General features: G+C 48.1%; 1 protein-coding gene, 1 long non-coding RNA gene and 1 other non-coding gene across 18 annotated transcripts in view; 1 reads left to right on the top strand and 2 right to left on the bottom strand.

The window, feature by feature from the left end:
• The first annotated feature begins 669 nt into the window (after positions 1-669).
• Positions 670-15,390, top strand: LOC102160213 (uncharacterized). 6 transcript variants are annotated; one of them, XR_014827162.1, is made up of 8 exons: positions 670-869; positions 1,057-1,157; positions 1,564-1,710; positions 7,303-7,457; positions 8,583-8,790; positions 13,323-13,635; positions 13,745-13,891; positions 14,379-15,390. It is a non-coding gene; the product is annotated as an uncharacterized LOC102160213 (transcript). The 6 variants fall into 6 exon arrangements; XR_014827163.1 differs by lacking the exon at positions 8,583-8,790 and having other exon boundaries at positions 13,323-13,486; XR_014827160.1 differs by lacking the exons at positions 670-869; positions 8,583-8,790 and having other exon boundaries at positions 1,057-1,179.
• LOC102160044 (uncharacterized) lies at positions 3,403-6,195 on the bottom strand. The gene is made up of 5 exons (XR_014827166.1): positions 5,951-6,195; positions 5,488-5,557; positions 4,826-5,238; positions 4,417-4,631; positions 3,403-3,864 (listed from the first exon to the last, which is right to left on the bottom strand). It is a non-coding gene; the product is annotated as an uncharacterized LOC102160044 (long non-coding RNA).
• The window catches only part of EDRF1 (erythroid differentiation regulatory factor 1), a 43,443-nt gene continuing 30,377 nt past the window's right edge, over positions 14,328-27,393 (bottom strand). For 7 of the 11 annotated variants that reach the window (XR_014827149.1, XR_014827145.1, XR_014827147.1 and 4 more), the window contains 4 exons: positions 26,012-26,165; positions 24,553-24,668; positions 22,737-22,888; positions 14,328-15,163 (listed from right to left, as the gene is read on the bottom strand). Coding sequence is in view for 6 of the 11 variants with exons in the window: in XM_003359396.5 (XP_003359444.1) it covers positions 14,998-15,163; positions 22,737-22,888; positions 24,553-24,668; positions 26,012-26,165 (588 nt within the window). In the remaining 5 variants the exon portion in view is untranslated. The remainder of the gene's footprint in view (positions 15,164-22,736; positions 22,889-24,552; positions 24,669-26,011; positions 26,166-27,393) is intronic. The other 4 variants (XR_014827146.1, XR_014827148.1, XM_005671561.4 and 1 more) reach the window with 1 other exon arrangement.

Genomic DNA, 27,393 nt, shown 5'->3' with positions numbered 1-27,393 from the left:
GAGTTCCCGTCATGGCTCGGCAGTTAATGAACCCGACTAGTATCCATGAGGATGGGGGTTCGATCCCTGGCCTCTCTCAGTAGGTCAGGGATCCGGCCTTGCCATGAGCCGTGGTGTAGGTCACAGTCTCGGCCCGGATCCTGTGTTGCTGTAACTGTAGTGTAGACCAGTGACTACATCTCCGATTGAACCCTAGCCTGGGAACCTTCATATGCCGTGGGTGTGGCCCTAAAAAGACAAAAAGACAATAAAATTTTAAATTTTTTTTTAAATTAGAAAAACTGCTTTGAATATTGTTGAACCACAGGAATCTGCTTTAGGGCCTGTCCTAAGTGCAATGGGTGTGGTTTTCCTTGCCTTTTTAAATTTTTCTTTTCTTTCCATTATTCTCAAGCATTGAAGCCATTGCCACCCTCAGAGTCCTTCCAAGACCAGAGTGCTGGTGGCACAGGAGGCAGGAGAGAATCTGTTCGGACCTGGGGCAGAACCCTGTACACGCCTAACTTTATAACATATGCGGGAGGCCAGCTGGGAGGAGGGGCTTGTCCTTGCCAATAAGAAACAAGAACAGATTTGGACAAAATTGTCACAAACAACCATTTCAGGGCTCTGGAAAATGGCCTGAGTCAGACAACAAATTGAGAAGCTTTTATTTTTTTTATTTTTTAGGGCCTCATCTGTGACATACAGATTTTCCCAGGCTAGGGTTTGCGTTGGAGCTGCAGCTGCCGGCCTGCACCACAGCCACAGCAATGCAGGATCCAAGCTGCATCTGTGATGTGCACCACAGCTCACAGCAACACTGGATCCTTAACCTGCTGAGCGAGGCCAGGGATCGAACCCGCAACCTCATGGATGCTACTGATCAGGTTCATAACCCTCTGAGCCACCACGGGAACTCCGGAGAAGCATTTATTCTTGAAAACCTGCTCTGTGGGTCAGACCAGTGGGAGTGGCCGCACAGCCTGTTGGCATTATCCCTGTGTGGGACTGGCAGCTTTGCCACCCGAGGACCAACTGGATGGGGGTGGAGGCAAAAATCCAGGGCTTTTTCAGCAGAAAGTGGTGAACCCCAGAGGAAGAAAATGAAAATCCGCCAAATTTGCTCAGCTGAGGCTGTGGACCTAGTTGGGATGAGCAGCCAACCCACCAGAAAGGTAATGGGGACATCTTGGGGACGTGAGTGCCACCGAGGGGCTGGGCTGGCCCCGGGGGAGCGTGTGCAGGTGTGGGTGCGGGCCTGACACAGACCGGCCAGAGGGAGCTTGTGGGGCGGTGGCGGGTTCTAAAGCTCATCCTGCACTGGCTGCATCGGGCCACCCCTTGTCCCAGAGGACGGTGTAAACTCGCTTGGAGAGCAGTGTGTGGCACCCACGTTTCTCTCCATGGTCTCAAAGTGAACTCGAGGGGACCCGGAGCAGGAACCCGGCTGCGGGGCAGAACCACGCGACGTGCTCGTGAAAACGGAGCTGCCCTCCCCGCCCCCCTCTACCCGCTTGTTTCCTGGGGTAAAGGCCCAGCCGCAGGTGCTTTAGAGGATCTCCAGCTGATCCCCATTTGCAGCCGCATTTGAAAACCACGGGACGACCGGAGCTGGGTTCCTCCTGGCCAGGCTGAGGTCCCCGGCAGACTCCAGGAGCTGGAGGAGGAGACAGATGCCGAGCAAGGCAGGAGGCACAGACCCAGCTGGAGGCGGACGGGGAGACGAAGGTGAGAAGGGGCGCGGGGCTTCAGAAGAGGGGCCGTGGACAAAGGGGTGGCAGGGGCAGGGACGGAGGAGGCTGGGGGAGGGTGAGAGCAGTGGTGGGGGCGGGGGACAAGGATCTGCTAAATCCCCACAGCCAGCGGCCAGCAGTGCCCCTTTGGAGAGGAGGTGACCAGGGTTTGAGGTGAGGCAGGCAGGTTTGGTTACGGATGGGATGTTTGGGGCTGGGATGAGCTGCAGCTGAGGGCGCAGAGGCGCTGGTGCTTTGGGAAGAGGTGAGCACGGCGGCGAGGGCAGCTTCCAGGCCACGGCTCTGAACACGGGACCTGGGCTCTAGTCCCCTGAGGGCTGGGGGCTCCTGTAGCCATTTAGGTGAAGGCTGAGTCGGGAAAAATGAGTTTTAAATGGAGAAGGACCCTGGTTCTGAAAGTATTGGGGTGAGAGAAGGTAGATCTCAGTTTTCCAACAACCAGCTGGGAAAAGTGAAACCCAGAGAGGTCACACCTTGTGCCACCCGCCTTTCCCAGAGGATGACAGTTCTTTTTTTTTGGCTGCACTCATGGCATATGGCAGTTCCTGGGCCAGGGCTGGAATCCAAGCTTCAGCTTCGACCTATGCCACAGCTGTGGCAATGCTGGATCCTTAACCTGCTGCACCGCAGGGAACTCAGACAGTTCCTCTTTTTTTTTTTTTTAGGCTTTTCAAGGCCGCACCTGTGGCATATGGACATTCTAAGCTGGGGTGGAATCGGAGCTGCAGCTGCTGACCTACACCACAGCTCCTTAACCCACAGAGTGAGGCCAGGGATCAAACCTGCATCCTCATGGATACTGGTTGGGTTCATAACCCACTGAGCCACAATGGGAACTCCCTGATCCTTCCCCTCTGAAGGACCAGAGTTGTGCCACTTCGTTGTTTAGGTCTGGCGGCTGGAGGAGGGTAAATGGCAGCCTCTGAGGAGGAGCTCGCCAGGCACAGGTCCAGCCTGGAGAAGGTTTAGCTGAGGCTGTGGATGCAGGGCACCTCCCAGGCCCAGCGTGGCTGCCAGGAGCCGGCACGAGACATGCGTCCCACACAACCATGATAGAGTCAAGCTCCCTGTGTGTCCTTGAGGATCAGGAACAACGTGGAGTTCCCCTGTGGCTCAGTGGATTAAGGACCTGGTGTTGTCACCACCGTGGCTCCGGTTGCTACTACTGGTTGATCCCTGGCCTGGGAATTTCCATATGCCATGGGCTCAAAAGAAAAAAAAAAAGAAGGGCCAGGAGGTGAGGCGAGAGAGGACAGAGCAGGGAGAGGACGTTCAGAGCGGGCTGTGGAAGGTGTGCTGTGTTCTGCCTTCCCCGTGCGTGAGCTCCCGTGCTGCAGAGCTGGGGAAGCAGCAACCTGACGATGAGAGAAACACATCAAGCAGGGATCCAGTGCTGGGCCCCGAGCCTGGGCGGGTCAGCAGTTGGTTGAAGATGCTCCCATTAGACCTTAAAGCCAAGCTCGCAATGACGGGCCTGTTCTCAGGCCGTTCTGAGTTTTAGGTGCTTTAACGCATTGGTTAACGTGTCATAACTCACTTAATGAGTCAGCATAATAGCTCCATGGCAACTATCACCTTAAGCGCGGGTGCAATTATGTGACTAGAAGGTAACAAAATAAAACCGTTGCGATGCGTATGGGTCTTCAGAAAATACACTAGCAGGAAGTCGGTTTATGAAAAATTCTAATCTGTAGCACAGTCTCACAAGAGGCAAAATAATGCCATCCCAGATTCACTGCCGTGTGGGAGTCGAACTGTTTATCTGGTGCGAGTGTTACCGGCATGGCAGAGGTGACATTCCGGTCATTACCCGACCCCTAAGGAGTCTGGGTTGTGTGCTAGGAACCGGGGGGTCCCAGACGGCATAGCCCCGGCCCTCAGGGGCCGCAGACACAGAGAGCAAAGTCAGGAGGCAGCTGAGCTCAGCAGGCCTGGTCTCTGCTGCCTGAGGCAGGACTGTGGCCGAGGGATGCAGGGGGTCCACCCGTCTGGGCGCATGTGCCTCACTGTCACCCCTGGAGGCTTGGCCGCCTGAGGCCTGACAGAGGAGCATGAGGAGATGGCGGAGTCCCAGGCTGGCCTTCTTCCAAACCAAGTCTCCTGCCTTTTGTGTCCATGTCATGTTTTTCTTCAGAAATGTATGTAAAAAAAGCAAACAAAAAAACATGTTAGCGCTCTCTCTTTTTTTTTTTTTTTGGTCTTTTTGCCTTTTTTCTAGGGCCGCTCCAGCAGCATATGGAGGTTGCCAGGCTAGGGGTCTGATCAGAGCTGTAGCCACCAGCCTACGCCCCAGAGCCAAGCTCTCTTTAAAAAAAAAAAAAATCTGTTTCTTGGAATTCCCATTGTGGCTCTCAGTGGTAATGAATCCAGCTACTACCCATGAGGACGCAGGTTCAATCCCTGGCCCTGCTCAGTGGGTTAAGGATCGGGCGTTGCCGTGAGCTGTAGTGTAGGTCGCAGACACAGCTCGGATCCCGAGTTTCTGTGGCTGTGGTGTAGGCTGGTGGCAGCTGTAGCTCTGATGAGACTCCTAGCCTGGGAACCTTCATATGCCACGGGCACGGCCCTAAAAAAAAAAAAATCCATTTCTTAACAGTTGTCGGAGGTTGTCTGCTGGGCAGCCACATCATATGACTCCAGCCCTGGATTACACCCCTCCACCCCTCTCCCAAATTCTTACCCAACCTGCCCTCCGATGGCTCGATGAAGCTACAGCGAGAGGGGATGTGGCACCAGGTCCGGCCGGGCTGTGCCTCCGGCTCCAGACGGGAGGGGCGGGCGTGCCGGGCAGGCAGTGCGCAGGCGCCAGCGGGGCCCCCGCTCCGCACCCTCGTCACGGGTTAACTTCCCCAAACTGGAATCGCTCCCTTTGCCTCCCGGAAACCTGCTCCTCGGCTCCAGATGAAGTGAAAAACATTTTGCAGAGACTGGTCTGGTCCCCAGGATCCCACACAGCTCAGCTGCTCCAGAGTCCTACGGGCCGCCTTCCCGTCCCCAGGGCCCTGACGGAGGGGACACCCCGAGAGCCCCCCAACCCGGGCAGGAGGAGACTCCGCCTGTCCCCTGGGAGAGCAGAGGCAGAGACTCACTGGCCGTCTTCCGTCTGCAGAGCTGTGACAGCCAACTGAGCGGAAACCCCTCGAGGCCAAGGGACAGCAGAGCAGCAGAGCCACCGGGCTGGGCACGTTCTCCTTACGCGCTCCCGGGCCCACAGCAGGAGGGGCAGAAGCCAAGATCCTACCTGCCTGTGTCTTCTCCAGCCTCCCCCCCAGGGCGGGCGGCAGGGCAGGGGTGACCTGGCTCAGGCCCCGAGCCCCGGGGCCCGCCTGAGGGGGCGCGCGTGCTCCTGCCCTCACTTCAGCGCCCTGGTCACTTTGTAGCTGTGGTAGAAGACACAGCACACCAGCACGAAGGCGACGAGCAGCAAGCCGCCGGCGACGGAGAGCATGACCTTGAAGTCCAGCTTCTCAACGACCATGGCCACGTCGAGCAAAGCGCACACCTGGGCAGCGAAGGGCCGGGAAACGGTGACCGCCCCCCACCTCCACCCCTCACAGGCTGGTCTAGGATGGGGAAGGGGTTTCCCTGTGGACGAAAGGGACTGCGACGTGAAGCCCAGAGAGGGGAAATCAGGACACGTAGAGGGAGAGCCGTCTCCCCCCCACAGGCCGAAGCGTGCAGGTGCAGAGGCCAGCGCTTGAGCCGGGCGGGGTGTGGGGGGCAAAGCCCGGGCCTCCTGAAATGTGTTTACCTGCAGAGTCAGGCTTAAAAGCGCCCTGTGGGAGCAACGAAGGCAGCGTCTTTTTTCACCGTGTTCAGCTCTGCAAAGCCGAGAATATGCAAACCCATCTTGTGTATGATCCATGGCGAGGGAAAATATTTCAGGTCTCCCACTGACAATGGGGTCATGCCATCTCAGCATTTAAGGACATTCCAGAAGCTCCCAGCCAAACCTTCCCCGGGCTCAGGGATGGGGAGCGCCCTGCCCAGACCAGGAAGCTTCGCCCGGGGTCCCTGTCCCACATTCTGACTTTATTTAGATCCCGCCCCTACTTCGGCTGTTTTCCCTGCCAAATGCAACCGATTTCCTCTGAATCCAGTGCACCTGGGAAAAGCAACTTGGTTAATCCAACCCTCTGAGCCTTGAGAAGCCAGTCCTTTCAAAGGCCAGGTGATGACTCGGGAGAGGAGAACCACGCGAACGGTAAGCGCACCTCCCGAGTCCAGGCGCCCTGAGCTGCACGAAGCCAAGTGAAGATCAAATTAATCGACCAAGACCTTCAGTAACAAGCCCCCTCCTGCCTCCTAGAAGGGGTCTTAGTGTCACGGCGAGGGACCTGCCGTGCGAGTTTCAGGGCTGACTTCCAGAAGCTCCGTCGTCCGCCAGGGCTCAGGGGAGGGAGAGGCCAGGTCTGGGGCTTTTAGACCCATCAGGACACAGGCTGTGTGACATCAGCGCTTGGAACGCCAGCTCCCAGTCACAAAGTTCTCAATTCCGTCCTGCATTTTGGCTTATCCTCACCTCCTGGGAAATGCGGAATGTCTAGGTGCTATTTTGTGTCATTTTGTTTTGTAGTTTTTTAGCACTGCGAGTTCTTGTTTCCCCCAGAGAAAACGTGGAGGGTTTGTCTTCTAATCAAAAGACAGAAGGAGGAGTTCCCACTGTGGTGCAGCGGGTTCATAACCCGGCTTGTCTCTCTAGAGGCACCAGTTGGATCCCTGGCCCGACACAGTGGGTAGAGGATCCGGTGTTGCTGCAGCTGCGGTGTGGGTCGCAGCTCTGTTTCAGGTTGGGTTCCTGCCCAGGAACTTCCATATCCTGTGGGGATGGTCAAAAAAGGAAAAAAAAAAAAAAGATGAGAAACCCTGCCACGTGGGGAGGTGAACAATGTCCCCAGACCCCAGAGTTCTGGCCACACAGAGGACCCTGTAGCCGTTTCGCACAACGCAGAGCTGTGCCCGCTGAGCTGCACTGACGTGGTTAAGTGGACATGTGACACCTACTGACATACACGCTGTGGTTTCATGTAGGGTTATCTGTGGTACACACCCAGCGTATAACCGAGAGCAGAGCTGAGACCTGTGTACCGACGTGGATACGTCCCACGCAGTGGGCAGAAACGAGATGATTGTGGCCCTGGGCACATATTTCTGATGATGAAGGCAGAGAGCCTGCCAAGCCAGTTCTGTCAGACCAGGGGGTCCATGTAGCACGTGAGGCTTCTCACGGAAGCCCGGCACAGGAGGGGGCAGAGCAGACCTCACGGGCACAGGCGTGGGGACGGGCAGCCAGCAGGCTCCAGGGGACCGCTCTCTCTGCTCGCTGGTCTGTGGGAATGTTTCACTAGAAAACTCCTGCTTTGCAGTTGTCTCCGTTCAAGTCACCAAGGAAAGTGAGCCCAGCTGGTTTTTGCGCCAGGTGTCAGGTGGCTGGATGGTTCTTTTTCTTTTTCTTTTTTTTAAGGTTCAGGTGAAGGATCATTCGACCTTGCATTTGACTGGATTCATAGAGAAACCAGAATGGAGAAGTGACAGTGAAATGCAGCACGTATTTTTTCCCTAACAGCTGGTACCACCGGCTTTATGAAAATTGGAACAACCAGACGAGGTCCCGGGATGCTGTCCAGAGTCTCACCAGCTGGCATGGCATCTCCACCCAAAACATCGACGCCCTGTCCACGTCTGGATGCCGGAGAGAGACAAACGCTATTGTTTTAAAAGGTTTGTGTGTGGGGCTCTTTCTTTCTGAGCGGATGCACTGGGAACAAGGGTTTGGCGCCCCTACCAGGGACCGCACCGCAAAGCTGCTGCAATCACGGCTTCCTTTCTGTCTGTGCCATCAGACCTAAGCTCTGTGAGCACAGGGCTCGTGCTGTATCCTCTGATTTTTTTCAGAAGGCCCAGAGGGCACCCAATGAATGAATGAGTGAGTGAATGAATGAGAGAGGGTGGAAAGTATGCAGGCGCTGAGGTGGTGACTAAAGACCTGTAAGACAGGGCTTCCCTACCCAAGTGTGACTCTGACCCTGGACAGCGAAGACCCTTGCAAGCGAACCAGCAGGAGTAAGTTTTGAAGGGCGGGATGAGCAGAGGAGGTGGTCCCTGCCCCTGGAGTCAGAGGCTGGAGCCATGCGGGACTCAGGGCTTGAGCAGACTTGAAGATGGGCCTGGAGTCCCCAGAACACTGTGCCCAGGGGCGGCAGGGGGAAGGAGTGCCCAAGCACTGGCCGCGAAGGAGGCCTGGCAGCGGCCGGACAGCTGGGCCCGGGGAGGGTGGCGGGCCCCCCGCTGGGTGAGGCTGGGTTGAGGGAGGTCAGCCTGGGCTCAGAGAGCCCAGGACCTCAGGGTCAGGGGGGCCTCATCCAGCAGGCATTGAGGAATTGGTGGCAGTTTGAGCAGGGAGAGCTCAAAAAAAAACCAAAACCAAAACCAAAACAAAGCAGAGGTGGGGCCGGTGGCGACACTGAGCAGCCCCAGGCTTTCCTGCTGTCCTCCCCGGCCATCCAGGGGTCCCAGGCCCTGTGCTGCCGGTGCAAACCAACCTCGCACAGTCTAATCACAAAGGCTCTTGTGGCTACTACAGTTCCTTCCCCTGGCTGCCCAGAAATGCCGTGGGCCCTCTCTTTGCCTGAACGCTAGTAATACAACCACATGGCTTGAAATCGCTCAAAAAGAGGTAAGAGGCAGAAGCCAAACTAAGAGAGGCTTGCGTGCCCATTTTGCCATAAGAGCCCCGTGCATACATTTGGTCCTGTGTTCCTTCCCAGCGCCCCAGGAAGAATTATTGGCGTTCAGTGACATAAAGAAATGGCCTCCGGGTGGGTTTTTACGGTTCTGGTCTTTCAGAGTTGGAAACACATCTTTCAGCGCTGTAAGAAGTCCAGAATTTATCCTGGCAAGGCTCAAAAAGTCTCACTCACGGAATGAGGTCATCATGGAGGTTGCTATAATACAGCTGGATTTTATTCTCGGCGCCTTAAACACATCTTAAATTCAACTTGCTGTGAAAACTCCAAATTCAAACCTCATTCCAGCCTCCACCCGCTTCTCAGTGGTAAACATTTCCAAATATCTTGACTCTTTGGTGGCTGAGGGATGTAACCGCGTGTGATGTTTTGTGAGCGGTGCACTCAAAAGCAGCTCAGTGGGTTTGTTCGATTGTGTGCTGACAATATTCCAAATACTCAGGATCAGGAACCACGAATAAGGACAGCTTAGAAGGATCCTCTGCTGTTTCAGAGCGTGAAAGGGGCACTTGGATCTGAAATGAAATGCAACAAAGTTATATAATGTTGTTATTGTGTAATTCCGTAGGACAAACAAAGCTGTCTGGATTTGGGTGAATTGCTTCAACTCTCTTTACCAGCCCCGTTTCCTCAGTTGTAAAACGAGGCTAGGGGTGGAACTAGATTCGAAAACTCTGGGGGAAAAAAAAGAAGAATCTAATAATAAGCATCGTGATTTTTTTCTTTAAAGAGAGCTTATATTGATGAGGATAGAAAAATGACTCAGGACAATCCACAGGCCCCTAACATGTAAAAGAAAAGTCTTTAGATTATAAAGGAAGGAGAAGAAAAATAAGATGCTTACGTGAAATAGACTGTGATTTTTGTTTCTGTTTTGCACTTTTTTTTTTTTTTTTTTTTTTTTTTTTGGCCATGCCTGTGGCATGTCGAAGTTCCTGGGCCGGGGATTGAACATATGCCACAGCAGCGACCTGAGCCACTGCAGTGTGACATCGCCAGATTCTTAACCCTCTGAGCCAGGGAACTCCTAGATTTTGCTTTTGCTGAGACCAGTGGGCTGGGGGCCGGCCACACCCTAACTGCAGCAATGGTGTGTACGAGAAATTGATTCCTGGGGTTAGATCTAGACGGGATTCAAGACCTGGGGGTCACTCATTTGGGCAGAGGCTTCGCTCGGATGCCGGCTGTCCAGCTTTCTCCAGAGTCTGGGCAGAGCATCACAGTGGGCTGGAACCTATATGGAAAGTCGTATCCGCTGTTTCCTGTGACTTCACAGTAATAAACCACACGCAGGCTTGTTTGGCTCTCGGGAAATCAGTACTGGAGACATGACAGTGACAAGGACCAGGCCCACACAGAAGACACACAAGAAAGAAACTTGCCTAGATTGCTTTTCTGGCATTCCAAGTTCTCCGGACGCTGCCTTTTTGAATGAAGAGAGCAGTTAATCACTTCTTCAAAGGGTCCTTCGGAAGTAGAAGGCTTTCCAGCCCGGCGGTGCTTCTGTCGTCCCTAATTGAAATTTGTCAGATGGCCGAGTTCTTCGTTAAAAGCTGTTTGTTCTCAGTTCCCACAGACCTAGATGTGTGGCCGTGGCAGTTCATCCCACCCCGCGGATCATTAGTAAGAACTTCAGGCTCACAGAATTTGGTGCCAAGCTACGGAGTTGCTTACCTCGGTGTTATAAAATAACCCCAAAATCAATGACTTCCAGAAAAGCCAGCCTTAGCTTTGTTTTGTAGGTGTTTGCATTTGATGTGAACAGAACTCAAGTCCTTGAACCTTATCCGATGAAGATCACTAAGGTTTTTCCAGGAAGAGCCACAGAACGATCCTGTCGGAAGTCTAGATCCAGCTGCTCCTGAACTCCAGCTTATTTCTGCCAGAGTAGAAGATCCTTTCTGAATTCATCAACCCAAAATTAGATATAATCAGTGGACGTGCACAGGTTTAACTTGCAGAGAGAAATATGGCCATTCCCGGGCTAGGGATTGAATCCAAGCTGCAGCTGCAACCTATGCTGCAGCTGAGGCAATGCTGGATCTTCTAACCCACTGTGCTGGGCTGGGGATTGAACTTGCATCCCCCGCATTGCCCCTGCCACTGCAATCAGATTCTTAACCCACTGTGCCACAGTGGGAACTCAAGGCACATTTAAAAATTTTTCTCTAATGAAACTTATTTCTTGTATATATTTCATAAATACATATTTGTTTGTACTCTGGCAACTGCCAAAAAGCAGACAAAGAAAATCACCTCTAATTTTATAAAGCAGTTAAAATTACCTAAAATTTTATCCTGCAGGCAGGTAAGTGCACTTCTGGGATTTTCCTTATGGAGTTTTAAGTTTTTAAAAATTATTTATTTTCTTTTTAGGGCCACAGCTGTGGCATATGGAAGTTCCCAGGCTAGGGGTCAAATCAAATCTATAGCTGCCGGCCTACACCACAGCCACTCCATGCCAGGTCCAAGCTGTGTCTCTAACCTACACCACAGCTCATGGCAATGACGGATCCTTAACCCAACTGAGGCCAGGGATTGAACCCACATCCTCATGGATCCTAGTTGGGTTTGTTAACCCCTGAGCCACGACATGTTATATTGGAGGATAGTTGATTGACATTGTGATGTTTGTTTCAGGTGATTCCTCTGTACACATGTCCATTCTTTTTCAGATTCTTTTCCCATAGAGGTTATTACAGAATATTGAGTAGGGTTCCCTGTGTTACAGAGCAGGTCCTTATTGATTATTTTATATATAGTAGTGTGTATATTAATTCTAAACTCCTGATTTATCCCTCTCCCCACCTTTCCTTTTTGGTAACCATAGGTTTGTTGTCAAAGTCTGTGAGTCTGTTTTTTTGTTTGTTTTTGCTTTTTAGGGCCACACCCTCGGCATATAGAAGTCCCCAGGCTAGGGGTTGAATCGGAGCTACAGCTGCTGGCCTACACCACAGCCACAGCGGTGTAGGATCTGAGCCACATCTGCGACCTACACCACAGCTCACGACAACGCCGGCTCCCCAACCCACTGAGCGAGGCCAGGGATCGAGCCTGCATCCTCATGGATGCTAGTCAGATTCATTTCCACTGCACCACGATGGGAACTCCTGTTTCTGTTTTGTAAATAAGTTTGTATCATTTTTAAAGATTCTATATAGAAGTGATACTGGTATTTGTCTTTCTCTGACCAGTATGATAATCTCTAGGTTTATCCGTGATGCTACAAATGGCATTCATTCTTTATTGCTAGTATTCCACTGTGTGTGTGTGTGTGTGTGTGTGTGTGTGTGTGTCTGTCTGTCTGTCTGTCTGTCTGTCTGTCTGTCTGTACATTCCAGGGCATCTAGCCAGAGATGAAAAGATGCATGCACCTGTTTGCTCATTGCAGCCCTATTTACAATCGCCAAGACATGCTATTGATAAAGCATGCCTTAAATGTCCATCAGCAGGAATGGAGAAAGAAGATAGGTACGTGTATATTTAGGACCTGCTTTATCAATAGCACGTCTTGGCGATTGTAAATAGGGGCTGCAGTGAGCAAACAGGTGCATGCATCTTTTCGACTTATGGTTTTCTCTGGCTAGATGCCCCAGCGTGGGATTTCTGGATCCTGTGGTAGTTACTTTTTTAAAGGCCCCTCCATAGTGTCCTCCATGAGGGCTGCACCAATTTGCATTCCCACCAACATTGTAGGGGCTCCCTTTTCTCCACACCCTCTCCAGCACTGTTTGCAGACTTTTTGATGATGGTCATCCTGACGTGAGGTGATACCTCATTGTAGTTTTGATTTGCGTTTCTCTAATAATTGGTGATGTTGAGCCTCTCATTTACTTTTTGGCCATCTGTATGTCTCCTTAGGAGAAAGTTCTGTATCTTCTGACCATTTTTTGATTGGCTTTTTTTGAAATACAGATGCATGAGCTGTTTGTATATTTTGGACATTAATCCCTTGTCAGTCGCTTTGTTTGCAAACATTTTCTCTCAATCTGTGGGTCGTCTTTTTGCTTATGGTTTTCTTTACTATGCAAAAGCTTTTACATTTAATTAGGTCTCATTTATTTTTGCCTCTTCTTTACTCTAGGAAGTGGGTCCAAAAAGACACTGCTGCGATTTATGTCAGAGAGTGTTCTGCCTGTTTTCCTCTGTTTTATCATATCTGGTCCTACATTTAGGTCTTTAATCCATTTTTTTGAATGGTGTTAAGAGAATGTTCTAATTTCATTCTTTTACATGTAGCTGTTCACTTATCTAAAAGATTGTTTTTTCTCCACTTTATATTCTTGCCTCCTTTGTTGTAGATGAATGGACCATATTTCTGGTCTTTATACCTGTTCCATTGATCTCTGGTTCTGTTTTTGTGCCAGTACCGTACTGTGTGGATTACTGTAGCTTTGTAGTGTAGTCTAGTCTGGAGTTGGGGAGCTTGATTCCTCTAGCTGTTTTTCTTTCCAAGTAAAAACCTTTAATTTAAAATCAGCAAATGACAACAATCTTTTAAAAGGCCCTTTTCTTCTTCTGTAGGAACTTTCATGTCATTGCTTTGACAAGGGAAGCCAGCTACAATTTGTATCTTGCTTAAACGCACATTTTCCTTTTGACTGAAAGGCTATCTGCTGAGATAGGTGAGGAGATATGCAACTCTAGTATCCTGAGCTCTGGCTTATTTCTGCTTATGCAGAATATCTTTTTAATTCATTAACCCAAAGTTAGATATAGTCAACGGATGTGTCCAGATTTAACAGAGATTTGGTGTGTGTGTGTGCCTGCCACACGGGGAAACAGAATGACAGCTGTCCTGATATGCGATGTTACCGATTTTGTACAACTTGCTTTACAGGTTAGGTAAAACTTTCAATGCATCAATGATTAATTTGTGAAAACTGATGCAGATCCTGAGGACAATGCAAACTAAACAGAAGGAAGTGGACAAATGGCAAGTGCTCATTTTGCCAAGCTATGACAGACATCAGCTCACTGATGAAAACACCTGAAAATCTCAAGGTACCAAAAAAAGCGGTCTGTAAAAATTCAGCTCAAAACAAGCTTATTCCAGGCAATTTTCTGGTCCAGTTCTGACTCCTTCAGAGCAGTGTGGCTGGGGAGTGGAGGGGCCGCCAGCCAACATGCAGGCTCAGCAGCAGGAGCTAAAGGTCAGCAGCAGCACCCCCTCCTACCCTCGGGCCAGGCAGGCTTGGTGGCAGGGCAAGTGCGTGTCCACAAAGGCATCAGGCATGTAAATGCAAACCCTCCATCCACCAGGAAAGAGCCTTCTCGATTTGTATGTTACGTCCTCTCTCTCTAAACTGAGACTGATTATCTAAGACAAGCATGGCCTTGCCTGCTGTAGACCCTGGAAAAAGCAGCATGTTTTAAGCAACTGGACAAGAGCCGGGGAGCAGCCAAATGGTAAGTATAATATTCCAGTGAGAACTGAGTGGACAGCAGAATTTTCTTTTTAATGTTTTAAATCTTTACTTGGTAAAATTTATTTATTTATTTATTTATTTGTCTTTTGTTGTTGTTGCTGCTATCTCTTGGGCCGCTCCCGCGGCATATGGAGGTTCCCAGGCTAGGGGTTGAATCGGAGCTGTAACCACCAGCCTATGCCAGAGCCACAGCAACGCGGGATCCGAGCCGCGTCTGCAACCTACAGCACAGCTCACGGCAACGCCGGATCCTTAACCCACTGAGCAAGGGCAGGGACCGAACCCGCGACCTCATGGTTCCTAGTCGGATTCGTTAACCACTGTGCCACGACGGGAACTCCGGTAAAATTTATTAATTAAACCAGTTCAAATCAAAACTCAATGTGAAGAATGTGAAATGGAAAACTACAAAGACATTTTAAATAAATAATTTATTTATTCAAAATAGTTTCTTACCTTATTCACAGTTTCAAGTTGAAAATGAAAAAAAAGAGGAGAGTACCTGTTCTTGATCAACTGTCATACAAAGTCAAGGAAAAGCAGATTCCTTCAGAACATGCACTAAATACAGAGAACTGCACCCTGGCTCGTCTCCGAGAAATCCTGCACTGAAGCTTCCTAAAAAGGGCGGCTTTTTCTGTGCGACTGAGAAGGAACACTGCAGATGCACAGGAAGTTCCTGAACCCACCTGAACCACCACCACCATCTGGATAAAAGGTCCCTTGAGCACAATAACATTTATCCAAAAGTAATTCTCTCAAACCCACATAGCTTAACATACTTCAAAAATATTTAAAAGTGTAACGGCATCACAGGAAGTCTGTTAACATTGAGGTACCACATACTTCGCAAGGAGATACGTCTGAGTTCTACGTCTGGTTCTGCTGTCGGCAGTTCCACCAACGAGGCCAAAGAACGACCACGACCCTCTGCCCGGGAAAGGGGAACTCACTCTGCGTCTCACTGCTCTGCCTGTGGAGGGGACATTTCCCTCGTGTTTAATGAAACAAAGCACCGAATGGACAAACCGGCCCCCGGCTGCAGAAGCACGGACAGCATCTCTGCAGACCGGCCCCCGCCCCGCGTCACTGCACAGCACCGCCGGCGGCGCCGTGCGCCAGCTGCTCCAGCAGATGGAGGAGAAGGTCGATTCTTTCCAGGAGAGATGCGTTTTTGTTAGCAGTAGCTCTCAGAAGCTGGGAGTAAATCTGCTTGTTGGTTTTGAGGACTACGTCTTCTTCAAGGTTACTACTGGTTAAAGAGAGAGAGAGAGAGAGATGAAGCCAACAAGTGAGGCCCACCAACAGCCGTGAAAGATCCACGAGCTAAACACCAGCGGCGCAGTCATTGCTTTTCATGGGGCAGCAGGTGTTCTGTGAGTGCCAACTCCATACCTACCTTCTTGCATCCATTGCTTATGGGCCTGTTTTTAAATATTTATTTCAAAACATCAATTAAAGCCAAAGATTATTCCTTTATTTATTTTTTTGTCTTTTTGCCTTTTCTAGGGCCGCTCCCGTGGCACATGGAGGTTCCTAGGCTAGGGGTCGAATTGGAGCTGTAGCTGCCGGCCTACGCCACAGCAACTTGGGATCCAAGCTGTACCTGTGACCTACACGACAGCTCACTCACGGCAACGCCAGATCCTTAACCCACTGAGCGAGGCCAGGGATCGAACCCGCAACTTCATGGCTCCTAGTCAGATTCGTTAACCACTCCGGCACAATGGGAACTCCTCCGTTAAGGATTTCCCCAGACCTTCTACCTGTGCCCGAGTGCCGCCCATCAGGCTGGCTAGCCAGTACCCCAGCAGCCTGGACCCTCCCTCTGCCCGCCTCCAGGCTCAGGCTGTAAGGAGCCCCCTTCTCTCGGCTCCAGTGGCTCCCCTTGCACAGGACCCACCTTTTCCACACTGCAGGCGGCCGACCACAGGCCGGGCTGCACCCACCGAGAGCCTATGAAAACTCCCTCCACAGAGGCCCAGTCCCCCTGCACCCTACTTTTATCAGGCACAGCTCCTCTCTGAACCCCTGCCCAACACCAGCCACAGCACAGAGGGACCATTCAGTGCATTCACTATCTGCAGCGTGGGCACAAGATGGATACGTTTTAGTGTTGTGGTTTTTTTTTGGGGGGGGTTAACATTCATGAAACTTTTGATAACCTCACGAGACATGTAAATGCCTATGTGACAGTGAACAAGGGAATAGCACTTAACAATCAGAAACACTAGAATATGAATTATTTTCCATGGAAAATGACCTCACACTCATTTTAGCTGGATGCCTCAAGATAACTGATGGCTTCTGAGCCAGTAAATGTAAGACGCTCTGATTTGTTCCGATCATAATTCTGAATCTTAAATCTTTATCTTCCAGTTTCTACTAATCACTCTCTTCCTGAGCAGCTCTCATCAACAGTTAGTGAAACCGCCTTCTCTACGTGGAAGGTGGTGTCACTTCGCAGGGTTATCTTTTTCCAGAGGAAGTGACCGACATTCGTTTATTTTCCTTTTACCAATCTTAGCCAAATGTTCACCGGGCACAGCTGGCCAGGAAAACCTGTAGTCCCAGGATCTGTTCTCTCTCTACGGCACAAAGCAGTCAACCCTTCAGAGACTATTCTATTTTCTATATGTTAAACCCCCAAGCCATCAAAAGGTCAAGAGGCTCCAAATCTGCTAAAGCAATGAATATTAAAATGCAGTGCAAGAGCAATTCTTGATCCAAAAAGAAAAAACACAATGGAACAGACAAAACGAGTGTTTCTGGTTTGCCAACATAGTCATAAGTGCCAGCATAACCTCAAAAGGAAAACGAGACTGTTTTAAATTAAATGCATCTTCATTTTCTTATGTTTCATTCTAATTCTTTAGGATTCTAAGAAAATTAAGATTTTTAAATTAATATGCTTTTTTTTTTTTTTTTTGGCTGGAGGGAACAGGAGAAACAGTCAAAACGTAAATGTACGATTATTTCCTTTCTTTTAAGGGCTAATTGTGATTTCCCTTTACTCCAAAAAAGAGTGCTCATTACTTCCTGATGAAATAACTGCAATTGCAGCACAGGCTGTTTTCTTCGTAATAAAATTATAGGTGTTCTCAGGCGCATGTTAGTGAAACCTGAGAGAAACAGTCACTGACTTTCAAATCAATGTGTCTTTGTGCTAGGAAACCTGCCAACGTATTAACTGTACTAACACATGCAGCATATTTAAGCCTTTTAATAAACTTTAAAAAACTAATACAAGTTAACTAGAACTTTATGCATCATGCATGAAAAGTTCAGATTAAAACTCAGAAGAGTAATAACTTGAATAAACAGAAGGTTAGAGGACCTTCCACTGTGACAAAAATTACTTGAGTCACCCATGCGACTGTGTGAGTATAAGAGCTACCGTAAGACTAAACTCCAAGACTGGACACCTTAGCTACTAACTCGAAACACTGACAATGAATTACTGGTTTTCTCCCATCTCACATATTTCTATTGCCAAGAAAAAAATTACAAAATGTATCCACTGCTGTTAAACAGGAAGCATCCACCATGAGTTTTCCAACTGAAGGTCACGGCCAGCACAGCCTCCTTTGCCTGGCAGTCCCTCAAAGGACAACGTGTCTGCTATCTGGTCACACAGGGACCAACACCTTTTCTGTGCACCAGTGACAGGACATGGGGCAGCTGCCCAGGACCGACAACAGGGCTGAGCTGGCAGTGCACCACCACCCAGCATGCCTCTCTTCTAAGGCCAGAGAGAATCACGCAGACCAGCATTCGAGGGAGTTTCTGCTCAGGGTGTAGAGAGCGGGGACAAAGTAGCATTCCCACCCTCACGACAGCAGCAGCAGCAGGACACACCTACAAGGTCATGAACCTGCTTGCACCCATCACAGAGCTGGGGATCAAGTCTGAAAACTAAGGACAGGCAGGCTAATCCTGGGAAACACTTCTTCACCTGGGGCAGATGTACCTGGGTGTGGACCAAAGAATTCAGCTAAAACAGTTAATGAGTTGGTAGTGGCCAAGAGGGCTGATAAGTGGGGGAGTGGGGGCTCCAGGGGCTGTTGTGTAAGAACACAGCAGGTGCTCATGTAAGAGCCTGGTCAGAGGCCTGAGGAAGTGCCCAGTGCAGCCCTGGGCAAGGCAAAGAGCTACCGCCATGGTATGGGTGAGTGAAGCAGAAGAAACGCTGGCCCTGGGGGGGGGGGCCACACATCCCCAAGACTCAGCCAGGCCCATTCCCCCTCCCCTCCCTGACAGATAAGAAGCAATGAAGGACCAGCAAGAGTGGAACATGGCTGGGAGCTGCAGGTGCAGGAAGACAGGCCCCTGAAGGGCTGCATGAAGAAGACCTAACACTGAAGGTACAGACGTCATGAGCAGCCTCTGCAAAGCTGCTCTGCCCCAACGGGGGTGCCTGGGGGTAACCTGAGCAACAAGAAAGACTCAGCTACAGCTCAACTCCAGGCCTGAAAAACGAACTCAAGCCCCACACTCAGGGCCTTGAATGAGACAGGTGCCCAAACCTTCCAGGCTTAGTTATCACCTCCGTCAGCCTCTACTGTCCTAGAGGAGTTGCCGCCTCTCCCACAAACAACCACAAGATGGAGAAAGGCAGGGAAGAGAGCCAGACTCAGAACGCCACAGAGGTCGGAACCACCTGACGGGATTTAAAACAACGATGAAAAGGCTCAAATGGAACATGTGCACGATGGGCAGCACCCAACTGGGAACGTGGGCAGAGGGAGGCAGAGCACAGTAAGAACCAAGGCAAACACTGGAAGTGAGGACACACTGAGGAAGAAGGCCTCCGACAAGGCCAACTGCATGTGACACAAAACAGCCAAGAGTCAGCACGCGTGAAGACGACAGGTGGAGGGAAGCCACCCAAACTGAAATGCAAAAAAGAACAAACATGCATAAGAAAAAAAGGAATATCTAAAGCTGTGGAAGAATACTGACGAGTCAGACAGAGGTCTAAATGGAGCCAGAGAAAAAGAAAATGGAGAAGAAATAAAAATACTAAAGAGGGGGGAAAAAAATCCTATGACCTAGGCGTATTATGCCCACACCACTGGAGGAAAAAAGAAAGAAAAAGTCTGAGGGCAACTAGAGAAAAAAAGACACATGACATACTGAGGAACGAAGATAAGAACAGCCACAGACTTCTGGTCAGGTCAGAAAATGCACAAACCAGAAGGCAAAGCAGTGACATCTTTGAAGTGTGGAAAGAAAAAGTCTGTAAACCTAGAATTCTATACCCAGCCAAAAGATCTTCCAAAGGCTGAAGGAGGAATAGAGACTTTCTCAAAAAAGGAGGAATTCATTTCCAGCAGACCTCTTCTACAAAAAACATTAAAAAAAAGTTTTTCATGTAGAAAGAACACGATACCACACAGAAAATGATCTCTACACAAAGACGAGCACTAGAGATGGAAGAAGAGAAGGTAATACAAGTTCCCTGTTCTCTTAAAAGTATAGATAAAAAGCCTACTGTGTAAGTAAAAACAGTAACAGTGTAGCATCTGCCTGTAACGTGTCAAAGTAACGTGAATGATGAGGACAGCACCTTCTGCGGAAGGGAAGAACTGGGAGCATATCGTTTTAAGGTCTTCACACCTGTGAAGCAGTGTAATATTATTTGAAGGGAGCGTGATTAGAGATATAAACTCTGGGTCAACTAACAAAAATGTAAAAAGGGTATAACTAACACATCAATAGTAAAGTAAAAAAGAATTCTAGAAAATGTTAAAGCAGAAGACGACAAACAGAAAACAGCTATAGCAAGATGACAGATTTAAATCTAAATACATCAATAATCACACTAAACGTGACTGGTCTAAAGACACCAATGATAAGGATGGATTAAAAAGGCAAGACTCAAATCATATGCCATCTGTAAGAAACTCACATTAAATTTAAAAAACAAATGGCTTAGGTTGAAAACAAAAGATGGAAAAAGACATTAACCAAAAGAAAGCTGAGTAGCTATATTAATATCAAAAATGGACATTATACAATACAGGGGTCAATTCTCTAGAATATAACAATCCCAAATATGTATGTACCTAACAGAGCCTCAAAACACACAAAACACAAGTGGAACTGAAAGAAGAAACGGACGAATCCACACAACAGTCACTGGAGACCTCAACACAATTCTCTCAGTAACGGACAGAAGAAGCAGACAGAAAGTCGGTGTGAATACAAGAGAGCTCAACAACACTCTGAACCACCTTAACCTGACATTTACACAACACTCTCGGCCAAACAGTAGGATACCCATATTTTTCAAATATGTGGAACACCTGCCAAGGCAAACCACATTCTTGGTCATAAAACAAATCTAAACAAACGTGAAACAAATCATACAAAGCACATAACAGAATGGTCTCAGCACATAAGAGAATTAAACTAGCAATCAATAACAAATATATCCAGAAAGTCTCAATATTCATAAATTAAACAGCATGTGTCTAAATAACACAGGGATGAAAGAGGAAGTCTTGGGGATTAAAAAATTATTTTGAATTGAATGAAAAAGAAAATACATCAAAATTTGTGAGAGGAGTTCCCCTCATGGCGCAGTGGTTAACGAATCCGACTAGGAACCATGAGGTTGTGGGTTCGGTTCCTGGCCTTGCTCAGTGGGTTAAGGATCTGGCGTTGCCGTGAGCTGTGGTGTAGGTTGCAGATGCGGCTCGGATACTGCGTTGGTGTGGCTCTGGCATAGGCTGGCAGCTGCAGCTCCGATTGGACCCCTAGCCTGGGAACCTCCATATGCCGCAGGGGTGGCCCAAAAAATGGCAAAAAAAAAAAGACAAAAAAAAAAATTGTGAGATAGAGCAAAAGCAGGGCTATACAGCAAAAGCAGGGCTTAGAAGAAAATTTATAGTGGCATGGGCTTGCTTATATTTAAAAGGAAAAAAGATCTCAAATTAGTAATCTAGGCTTCCACTTTAAGAAACTAGAAAAAGAGGAGGTTAAACTCAAAATAAACAAAAGCAAGGAAATACATAGCAAGTGCAGATACTGATGATACTGAATACCAAAAACAATGAGGGGAAAACCCACTAAACCAAAAGCTGGTTCTCTGAAAAGATCATTTATTGATAAACTTCTAAATGGAACAAAAGGAGAGAAGATAAAACTTTCCAATATCAGGAATGAGAGAAGGACTATCACTAAAAACTCCTTCAGACATTAAAAGGCTAATAAGGGGATATTGTGACCCTATATATTCAGTCCAGATGAAACAGACTTCCACTCAAGAAGAAAAAGACAATTTGAATTAATATTATATCTACGAAATGAAACTGAACTCGCTGTTAAAACTCTTCATGAAGCCATTAAGGTGGTTTCACCAGGACTTCCCGTCGTGGCTCAGCAGGTTAAAAACCTGACATAGTGTCCACGAGGAAGCAGGGTTGATCCCTGGCCCTGCTCAGTGGATTAAAGATCTGGCATGGCCACAAATTGCAATGTAGGTCACAGATGCTGCTCGGAGCTGGCGATGCGTATCCAATTCTACTCCTAGCCCAGCAACTTCCCATATGCCCTGGGAGTGCCTTAGGAAAAAAAAAGATGGTTTAACTGGTAAATTCTAATCTTTCCAAAAAACAGGAGCGGGAACACTTGCCAATCAATTTAATGAGGTAAGCACCACTAGAACACCAAAACCAGATTAAACCATTACAAGAGAACTACAGGCCAAAATTCCTTATGAACAGACACAAAAATCCTTAACAGAAATGGAATGCAACAATACATAAAAGAACAACACATCACACCGAGATGGAGTTTCATCCCAGGAATTCAAAGCTGGTTTAACGTGCCAAAAAGTAAAGAAAAATTAATCCGCTATGTCAACAGATTAAAGATGGAAAATGATACGGTCATTTCATTGTGTACCGCAAAGGCATCTGACAGAATTAATGTAAGAGACCTCGACTAAGGGTTCAAGGGCAGGAGAGGGGTTCATTACGAAAAGGCGCAAGAGGCAACTTCCGGGGTGAGGGAACTGCTCCCCGTCATGACGCTGGCAGCAGACACCCATCTCTGCATCTGCCAGAGGCACCACAAAGAATGAATTTCACTGCATACCAGTCAAAACACACACAACTAGAGACAGAAATTATTTGTGCCTAGTTTCGTAAACTGGTAAAATACACATAGGATAACTGTATTAGGATAAATGATTTTCTTTTTCCTTTTTCTATCTTTCAAATTTTCTAACATGGCCAGATTGTACTTGCATTAAAAAAAAGAAAGGCATATTGTTTATATTATCTTCCTGATTTAGTACTTACTACCAGAATTTCATGCACCAAGCTAACAACTCTGGCAAAACCACCTAATTGCGTAAGATGATACAGGTGTATTTGCTGAGAAGCTCGCTGTTTTCTTCAGGAATTTCTTGGACTTTAGAGAGACTCTGGTGTTCTATACCTACTTTTTATGGTACACTTGGTCCTGCGTATCGAAACTGTGGTCTTCACTTCCTATTAAGGACAGTGATCAGCAGAGCTACAACAAACAGCCTTCACTCCAGGCCACTTATCTCTCAGGGAGGATATGACAACCAACAGGGTACTTGTCCTCAGGCAGCAGGATTTCTTGTTTCCATCATCTCAACACAGAGCAGGCCACCTGGGGAGGACTCTCACTCAATTTAACAATCACCAAAGAACACCGCTTACATTGCTGGGTTATCCACATAAAACCCAAGAAAAAAACACGGCCTGTGCTTCGACAGGGTCAGGGTAAGAAGTACATACGTAGGTGAGGTGCTTGGAAATACACTTCCACAACCATTTCAAGTTTACCTTGTTTTCTTCTTGGTTGAAGAGAGCAGCTTGACGGACTGGAGGAGGAGGAATGACAGGCGGGACTCGAATATACTCAGGAGCTTCAGGACTTCTTCTCGATTAAGACCAGGAGGAGACTCAGCAGCTGGAGGGGTCTCTTCGCTCTTAGGCTAAAAACAACACAAAGGCATTTCACCTAAGCCACCTGACAAGCACAGCTTCATACCCCGTGATAGAACCACGGTTTCTATAACGGAGCAAACTTTTGATGCAAAAACAAAACAAAAGCAAACTGGAGATAATTTCTTCCCAGGGGGCAGCCCAGCTGGCGGTGGTGGAGGCTGTGACAAGCCTCCTCCCTCCTTCCCCAGAGGACATTTTGATAGAATAAACCACTTGATAAAAGTGTCTCGGACCTAAAAGGTACTTATGGAGCTCCCATTGTGTTGCAGTGGTTAACCCGACGAGAAACCATGAGGTTGCAGGTTCGTTCAATCCCTGGCCTTGCTCAGTGGGTTAAGGATCCGGCACTGACGTGAGCTGTGGTGTAGGTTGAAGGCGTGGTTCGCATCCCACATTGCTGCGGCTCTGGCGTAGGCCAGCGGCTACAGCTCCGATTAGACCCCTAGCCTGGGAACCTCTGTATGCCGCAGGAGCAGCCCCAGAAAAGCCAAAAAGACAAAAAAACAAAGGCACTTATTTACAAGAAGTTAATCCGGAGTGAAAGAAAACCTCTGGACGTCCCAATATCAGATACTCGAGGAGCAAGATGGAAACAGGCGCCATCTGGTCTGAGAACCAGAGCCTGGAAAGTAACAGGCTAGAGTGTCCCAGGGACGCAGGGAAGCTCTCCAAAACAGCAGGAGGGGAGTTCCCTTCGTGGCTCAGCGGTTAATGAATCCGACTAGGAATCATGAGGTTGTGGGTTCAATCCCTGGCCTTGCTCAGTGGGTTAAGGATCCCGCGTTGCAGTGAGCTGTGGTGTAGGTTGCAGACATGGCTCAGATCTGGTGTGGCTGTGGCTGTGGTGTAGGCCAGCGGCTACAGCTCCAATTAGACCCCTAGCTGGGAACCTCCATATGCCAGAGGGTGTGGCCTTAGAAAAGCCAAAAAAAAAAAAAAACAGCAGGAGGCCGCATGGACACGGGCACACCTGGCAAAGAGCAAGGCCTTGGCCAGGAGCCTGCGTAAGCCCACGCACCGTGCAACTGCAGGCAGTGCAGTGGACATTGTAAAAGGAAGCAGAGGAGTTCCGGCTGTGGGTCAGTAGTTAACGAATCTGACCAGCATCCATGAGGACGAGGGTTTGACCCCTGGCCTAGCTCAGTGGATTGAAGATCTGGTGTTCTCATGAGCTGTGGTGTTGGCCGCAGACTCGGTTCAGATCTGGTGTTGCTGTGGCTGTGGTGTAGGCCGGTGGCTACAGCTCCGATGGACCTCTAGCCTGGGAACCTCCATATGCTGGGGGTGTGGCCCTAAAAAAGACAAATAAATAAATAAATAAATAAAAGTAGGCAGGAAACTTTTCTTTCAAAAACAAAAGCAAAACTTAACAGAGACTTACTTTATATTCCTAGGGCCTTACTAACCAAGATCTATGTGGCTTTTTAAAGAAAAAAAATTAAAATATAAAAGATATACCTGCAAATTAAAGAAGTTTTAATAATCCAAGAAAATATAATAAATCACTGTTCATGTGTTTTTACGCAGAGCATATATGTCTATTAGTACACACAATACATACATGCATCCCACATGCCTACTACATACATTCGTCATGCAGCATTTAGCTCAAGACACATAAAACACAATGCTAAATCTTTTCTCCAGTTACCTGGTCAAATTCCTCTAGAAGCTCCTTTCTGATGAGCTGGAATGCATGCTTAGTTCTCACCATTATGTCAAGAGCCCCAGAGAGTGTTTTTAATTTTCCGACGTTGCTATTCTGACCTAGAATGTCAAACACAGGGTGATCACTCCTTTAAACGGAAATCTAGAAACCCAGCCAACGCGGATGTACTTATGAAAATTCTGCTTTTCAAACGCTCATGAGAATGCCAAGAAATCTTCTAAATCCAACTTTTTGTTTAGTAATTATTCCTAGAGAAAATAAGCCTAGACAAAGCCATAAGTAAATGTTTCCCTGCCTCACTAAACTTTGTTTTATACTCATAGTATTAAACATTTTTTTTGAAAGGGAAATGAGTCACACTTATCATCTTAGCAAATTTGTCCCAGTATCTTTTTTTTTTTTTTAAATAAAAAATGATGCTGTTCACTCTCAGGATTTCAAACATGGCAGAAAATTCAAAGATGCCAAGTGGAAAAGAAGATCACGCCAGCCCAACCCCAGAAGGAGCTACCGTTAATCCTGGGTGACCACCTCACACACTGCACTATGCACTACATACTGGCAAAGAAAGGTAAAAAGGTATTTTAAGTATTCCTAAAAACTGTTTTGAATAGGTGATACATTCCCAAAATGTACAGTACAGGTCCGCATGGCCTCACGGTGAAAGCCACCCGCCAGGCCTCCCCAGAGGCGACAAGGCCATCAGTTTCTTCTCCATCCTTCCAGAGACACCACAGAAACAGTCTTATGTGTGTTATTAAATTTATTTAATTTTACAGAAGAAACCAACTGAAATGAAACCAATGAATTGCTCTATTTCAAATAAAGGTTTCTTGTTTCTTCACCACACGAAGGATAAGTCTCATAAGCCCTCTCTGCAGACGCAGAGCAGGGAACAAGAGCGAGAGTAGATTCAGCAAGAAAAAAAAAAAGCCACTCAGCAGTGGAGACACTTACTCCCTGTCACGGAAAATGACATAATAATAAAAGGTCTCACTTTTACCCTCCTGCTCCCTCCCAATTCATCTTCAGGCTCTGCAGTTAAAGCCTGTTCTAGAACCACAGTCAAAAGCTGCAGTCTCAGTTCTCTGTTCGGCGGGACCAGCGAGGCCCCCACTCCATCACCACTGCTGCTCCGCTCCCATCCATTCAAGAGGACTTACATCTTGAATGGTCCAAACTGGCTGGTCACAAATTTTTTTGAAATAAGAAATCATAGGCTCTATTTCTGTATTTCTAGTCACTGAACATAATCGAATGCATTTCTCTAGGTTTTAAAAAGCATTTCAAAAAACATCCCTACCCCAAGTCATGAACGATGGGCAAATTAAAGAGAAACATTACTTACATCCGAGAGAGATCCACAGGGCTGCCTCAATCTAAGACAATCCAACACTAAGCCAATGCATACACATCTGAGAAATAAAAAAGCAAGACTTACTGGTCATCTGAAATTCTGCGAACGCTACTCTTTCTAACTGTACTCTAAGCAGTTCACACGGAGCGTCTTTCAGAAGCTGAAAAAGCTTCACAGCTTTGCTGTAGTGAAGATCGGCTAGCATCCGGTGCTGCTTCCTGAGATGCTCATCACCAACCTAGAACCAAACATAAACAAACCCTAAGGCTGGGCTTTCACAGTAACTACCTTTTTTTTTTTTTTTTTTTTTTTTTCCGGCCGTGCCTGTGGCATGCAGAAATTCCCAGGCCAGCGACTGAACCCCCACCATAGCAGCGACCTGAGCCACAGCAGTGACAGCGCTGGATCCTTACCGGCTGGGCCACATGGAATTCCTCAAGTCATTAAATGCTTTTTAAGTGTTTTGTTGTTCTTTAAGTCCTAAGAGATTTTAGCTCTTCCATTTACATCTTTTGTATTTTATGGGGCGGCGGGGGGGTGGGGGGGTGGGGGGGTCCAACTCCATCCTTTTGTGTGTGGCGATCAAGCTGACCCAGCACTACTTGCTGAAAAGACAGTTCTCTCTCCCAGTGATTTATTTGCCTTGGAACTCTCCCAAGCTTGGTCTGGCTGTGAGGCTATTAGGCCACCTGGAAAACTTGGCTTTAGGCAGGGGCCCTCTGCTGGCAAGGGTTAAAGAGTCTAGGGCCAGCTCAAAGTGGCTGTCTCCAGATTAAGCTGGGCAGTGTGCTGAGGATGAGCACAACCCACAAGAAAACCCACACCCACGAGACTGCAGGTTGAGCTAAGAAGGAGAAAACAACAGAACAAGAAAAATCATCCCTGAGAAAACTATAAGCACAAGACTCTTGGCAGAAGCAAGGCACCCTCTCTGAAGGAAAGCACCCTCAACTCAGGCCTTGAATTATTCTTGGAAATAGGATGTGCGTCTGAGCACCAGGATTCACACACGAGACTGTTCATCTTATTATTTCTTTTTGTTTGTTTTTGTTTTTTGTCTTTTTGCTATTTCTTTGGGCCGATCCTCGAGGCATATGGAGGTTCCCAGGCTAGGGGTTGAATCGGAGCTGTAGCCACCGGCCTACACCAGAGCCACAGCAACGCGGGATCCGAGCCGCGTCTGCAACCTACACCACAGTTCACGGCAACGCCGGATTGTTAACCCACTAAGCAAGGGCAGGGACCGAACCCGCAACCTCATGGTTCCTAGTCGGATTCGTTAACCACTGCGCCACGACGGGAACTCCCCATCTTATTATTTCTAATGGCCTCAAACTACAACAATCCCAGAGTTCAGGAATTACAGAACAAATAAACAAACTGTGATATGCTCACTCAATGACTACTGCTGAGCTGAGATAACAAACAGCTCCATGCATCGCTGTGGAAGAATCCTCAAAACACGG

This window comes from Sus scrofa, chromosome 14 (assembly GCF_054392235.1).
Source record: "Sus scrofa isolate SSC_HxYL_T2T_F1_AM1 chromosome 14, Sscrofa_HxYL_maternal_Yorkshire_Landrace_v2.0, whole genome shotgun sequence".
NCBI classification, from domain to species: Eukaryota; Metazoa; Chordata; class Mammalia; order Artiodactyla; family Suidae; genus Sus; species Sus scrofa.
This window is presented reverse-complemented; position numbering and strand designations above follow the sequence as displayed.